This window comes from Nelusetta ayraudi, unplaced genomic scaffold, assembly GCF_046127955.1.
Source record: "Nelusetta ayraudi isolate G7.1 ecotype Tasmania unplaced genomic scaffold, CSIRO-AGI_Nayr_v1 ptg000018l, whole genome shotgun sequence".
Classification (NCBI taxonomy): Eukaryota; Metazoa; Chordata; class Actinopteri; order Tetraodontiformes; family Monacanthidae; genus Nelusetta; species Nelusetta ayraudi.
In genome coordinates, this window is record NW_027466068.1 from 3835001 (window position 1) to 3840000 (window position 5000).

Below are 5000 nucleotides of genomic sequence, written 5' to 3' on the forward strand. Positions count from 1 at the left end.
TTTGTGTAAATATGCTTTTGAAAAAAGAAAAATACCCTCCTATGTGTGAACGAGGCCTCAGTCTCCACCTCCACCTCCACCTCCTACTCTCTCATCACCCGACTCCACACACACACACACACACACACACACACACACACACACACACACCCTGCCAGACAGGCCCTGACGCTCCTCTTTCCTGATTTCTGCTTCAAGCACAGCGACGCCACCAGGTGGCCACAGTTGAATTCCAGCCCTTTTGGTCACATTAGTAGGTCGACTCTGGTAGCGAAAGCCAGCGTAGCGCCACTCTCCACCACCGTCTGTCTGACTCTCCTCCACTGTCTCAATGTAAATGCAATGAACCAGTGCTGCATTTATCCAACGTCGCATGTCTCCCTCTGCCATTTTTTTCCTCTCGCACTGTGCAACCAGCGTGTTTGCCGAGGCGAGCGGCGTTATGTCGTGTCACGTGTGATGCTGTCCTCTCTCTAACCCCCCCTAACTCCTCCCCCAACCCTCTCACACACTTTCGCTTTGTATCTGGAGCTTTCACTTGTCCCCCCCTGGGGACACCGCAGCAGCAGCAGCAGCAGCAGCAGCAGCAGCAGCAGCAGCAGCAGCCTGCCATGGTGCCGGGTGCTGAACATCATCACCACCATCATCACAGCGACTCCACTAACACTTTTTATCTTTCAGCTCTGACTTCCACTCCTCCAAGCAGGCGGCGCTCTGTTTCCGCTCTTTGGAAAGTGTTTCGATTTATTGTGAAAAACTGTCGCATAACCTTTTTTTTTTTAATATGTGCCCTCCCTCCTCCCCCCCTCCCCCCACCCCCACTGTTTTCTCCCCCGCAGCAAAGTCATGCCAAACCAATAGCCAGTCCAAAACGTTCAGCTTCCTATCGCAGCTCGCCCTCTCGTCCCAGAACAAATTCTTCCTGAGAAGCCCCCCTAAGCTCCGTAAGAGAGCAGCAGGGGGCAGCACGACCCCAGATAGTCCCTACGGGGACCTGGCGGCCGAGCTGGACGGAGAGGCCGATGCTAGCGAAGGCCAGAGTCCCACGACGTCTCAGTACGAGAACTGCCTGTCAACGGGACTGGACTGTGCTATTTCGGACCTGGTCTCCCTGGACTCCCAGGCCGAAGTGGAGCAAGGTAGTACCCCCCCCCCCAGGCCCCCTCTTTCAAATCCAGACCAAGCTGCAGCTCCTCCCTCTTCCTGCGCTGCTCTTCTTCCACAAGAAAAATCCCAAACACTCTACCTCTCTTTGACCTTTTGACCTCTTGAAACGGGGCTGTTTGGGGACGGCCGAGGGCTCGGCTTGCCGGCCGGTCGCATGCACAGCCGGAGGACTGAGTTTCTGACAGGGACGGCCGTTAAATGGCCCCAGAAATAACTCCAGCTCTGACCGACTGGACCTCGTTGCTGATCTTAAACCAAGTAGCTCCTTCAGCTTCTCCTTTCCTTCCAAGTCCCTCTCCCCTTTTTCGGTGGCTGTACTAACATAAAATGAAAGAACTCTCTCAATCAAGTGCATCAGTTCTGATTTTTTTCCCCCTTGCAGCGCTGACTTTTCCTGATCTTCTCGTTTCCCCTTCTTTAATTAACAATCAACTTTCTCTGCTTGCAGCTGAACCTCTGCCATTGATTGTGGTGCAAAGCCAATACTTCTGATTCAGGGGGCTTGGAGTGCCTTTGTTTCGGCTCCTCAGACTGTCAGTGCTCCTGAGGAGCTCTTCTTCATGCTCTCCACTCCATGTCCGTCCTAGTTGCAGCCCGCTGGTGGGGCACCAAGAGGCTGGACTTTGCCCTCTACTGCCCCGACGCGCTGACGGCCTTCCCCACTGTGGCGCTGCCGCACCTCTTCCACGCCTCCTACTGGGAGTCCACGGACGTGGTGTCCTTCCTCCTCAGACAGGTGAGGAAAATGCAAAAACAAAATCAACAACAAATGAAAAAAAAAAGCAAAAACAAACAGCTGGGATATTTGTAGTGGAGGTCTGTAAACAGGGTCAGGGGTCAATGGTCAGGCGTCTTCTGATGGGAGCCCAAGCGGATGACGTGACGTGTCTTCCCCCCCCTGCAGGTCATGAGGCACGAGAACTCCAGCATCCTGGAGCTGGACGGCAAAGAAGTGTCGGAGTTCACGCCCTCCAAGCCTCGGGAGAAGTGGCTGCGCAAGAGGACCCACGTGAAGATCAGGGTACGAGCGGAGCCGCCTTGTCGGGAGACTCCCCTGAACGTCTGCCGTGTCTTTTCCCCCCGCCGCAGAGCTGGCAAAAGCGTTCACATTCTCTGCTTAGTACATATACTTGTGTAAAAAAAAATACTCAGATAAAAGTCAAAGTACTGATTTGACTCCTCAAGCAAAAGTAAGAAAGATTCTGAAATGTGCTTAAGAAAAAGTAAACATGATTTTTTATTTTTTTTTGCCATTAATGAAACAATTCATTTGTTGATCATTTTGGCAAAATGTAAAAGTTGTGACAGAACAATCTGGTGTGAACTGACCAAAGGTCAGAGGTCTTGATGAAAATCTGTCTCATTTTGAACAGCATTACTATTGTTTTTTTTTCTTTTTCAACCAAGCTGTGATCAGTAATAGTTCTGAACAGCGAGCCATTATTAAATGTTGACACTTTTAAAAATAACCAATCTCTTTTTCTACATGTTTATTTTTTCTCTGTGCTGAAAACGTACTGAACAGTGACCCCAAAGCCGAGCTACTCTAAAATAATCTCCCGCTAAAATATCCCCCACAACAGCAGAGTTCAAATGGCTCCACTTCAAAGCGACAAGTACGACATAATAAGTGAATGACTGTTAACAGAATTTGTATCTTTTAAACACAAAAGTAATGAGCATTTTTTCAAATGCAAGAAGTAGAAAGTACAAATGTGAGGGGGTAAAAGTAAAAAAAAACAAAAAAACAGAATCAGAAAAAGAAATACAGTAAACGAAGATTACTCAATTACAGTAATAAAGTATTTTTGTGACTTTGTTTTTGTTGGTTATTATTTTTCATCTGTCCTCCACCCTTCTTTGGCAGAACGTGACGGCAAACCACCGCGTCAACGACGCCGTGTTCACAGAGGACCTGTCGCAGGTCCTGACAGGTCGCTTCATGTACGGCCCCCTGGACATGGTCACGTTGGCCGGGGAGAAGGTGCTCTACAGCGCCACTCACAGGCCCCACACACAGGCCCCTCATCGATGCGCGGCACGTGCAGTTACGTTTTGTGCTAAATGTGACCTACTGTTGCGCAGGTGGACCTGCACATCATGACGCAGCCCCCCTCGGGCGAGTGGGTGTACTACAACACGGAGGTGACCAACAGCAGCGGCCGCGTGTCTTTCGTCATCCCGGAGGACAAGCGGCTGGGCATCGGAGTGTATCCCGTCAAAATGGTGGTCAGGTGAGAGCAGCAGCAGCAGCAGCAGCAGCAGCAGCAATGCTGGACTTGTTCTAAGATTGTGTGTCGAGTATCGTGATCTCGGAACGTTGAAACTCTGACAAAGCCATCAGCAAAAATCGAGCTGCGCTAAATGTTTTTGGGGATGATGCTGGACCTTTTACAACTTCTTTTTTTGTCCCGAAAGATATTTTTAGTAGGGATGCAGAACAAGCAGAGTACGAGTACTTGCATTTCAGTACTCACCGATATGCATACTGAGCACTAGATAAGGCCTTTGTGCATCATCAAATTATTTTGTTTTTTCCCGCACCGATTTATTTCTTTTATTTGAACAATGTTGCTCAACAGGTTTTTCTAGAAAATGGAGAGTACAAACACACATTTAACAAAATTGTCATCTGTATACATACAGTGAGGCAAAAAAGTATTTGGTGTCCCACTTAAAAACATGAGGTCTGGAATGTTCATCATAGGTACACGTCCACTGTCAGAGACAGAATGTAAAAAGAAATAATCCAGGAAATCACATTGTTTGCGAATGCAAGTATTTATTTCTATAATGGTGCAGAAAATAAGCATTTTACCAATAACAAAAGTTCACCTCAACCTGTAATGTAACCCTGGTTGGGTTAGGTCGGTTGGGGTAGGTTGAGGTCAAACGTTTTCTGTAGGTCTTCACCAGGTGTGCACACACACTGTAGCTGGTATTTTGGCCCATTCTTCCATGCAGATCTTCTCAAGAGCTGTGATGGTTTGGGGCTGTTGCTGGGCAACGCAGACTTTCAACTCCTTCTCAGATTCTCTGTTGGGTTGAGGTCCGCAGACTGGCTAGGCCACTCCAGAACCTTGAAATGCTTTTTATGTAGCCACTCCTTCGTTGCCCAGGCGGTGTGTTTGGGATCATTGTCATGCTGGAAGATCTGGTCACGTTTCATCCTCAATGCTCTCACTGATGGAAGGAGGTGTTTGCCCAAAATCTCACAATACATGGCCCCATTCATCCTTTCCTTCATACGGATCAGTCGTCCTGCCCCCTTTCCAAACATTTTTTTTTTATACGTTTTTGAGTATTTTTATAAATTATACCTGAACTCATCTCGAACGTGACATTGTCAATTCATTAAAGGCTGCGAAGGTTGTGCTCATTAACTTCAACCTTCCGGATTTAAAGAATATCTCTGGATGTAAAGCTCAGCCGTACTGACACTCATCTGTCTGTTAAACCTCTCGCCTTAACTGCTGGCGTGCATCCGGTCAGAAAGCCTGGAAAAGATTTCATCCAAACATTTAGCCGTAGGTTTTAGCTATTTATGTTGACATTGTGCCTGCGCTGCCCTGTCCTGTCCTCTAGGGGCGACCACACGGTGGCAGACAGCTACCTGACCGTCATCCCGCGAGGGACAGAGTTTGTGGTCTTCAGCATCGACGGCTCGTTCGCCGCCAGCGTTTCCATCATGGGCAGCGATCCCAAAGTGCGGGCCGGAGCCGTGGACGTTGTCAGGTACAGACGGATAGTTCCCCCCCCCGCTTCTTTTTAACTCTTCCCCGCTGTGTGACAGATCATATTCTGGACTCAATGGCAAATATTGCACTCATGGT

General features: G+C 48.6%; 1 protein-coding gene across 7 annotated transcripts in view; it reads left to right on the forward strand.

The window, feature by feature from the left end:
* The window catches only part of LOC142887940 (membrane-associated phosphatidylinositol transfer protein 2-like), a 51761-nt gene that overhangs the window by 44328 nt on the left and 2433 nt on the right, over positions 1-5000 (forward strand). For 5 of the 7 annotated variants that reach the window (XM_076025918.1, XM_076025917.1, XM_076025921.1 and 2 more), the window contains 6 exons: positions 840-1139; positions 1755-1903; positions 2072-2188; positions 3035-3151; positions 3253-3401; positions 4753-4902. In XM_076025918.1, the coding sequence (XP_075882033.1) occupies positions 840-1139; positions 1755-1903; positions 2072-2188; positions 3035-3151; positions 3253-3401; positions 4753-4902 (982 nt within the window). The remainder of the gene's footprint in view (positions 1-839; positions 1140-1754; positions 1904-2071; positions 2189-3034; positions 3152-3252; positions 3402-4752; positions 4903-5000) is intronic. The other 2 variants (XM_076025922.1, XM_076025923.1) reach the window with 1 other exon arrangement.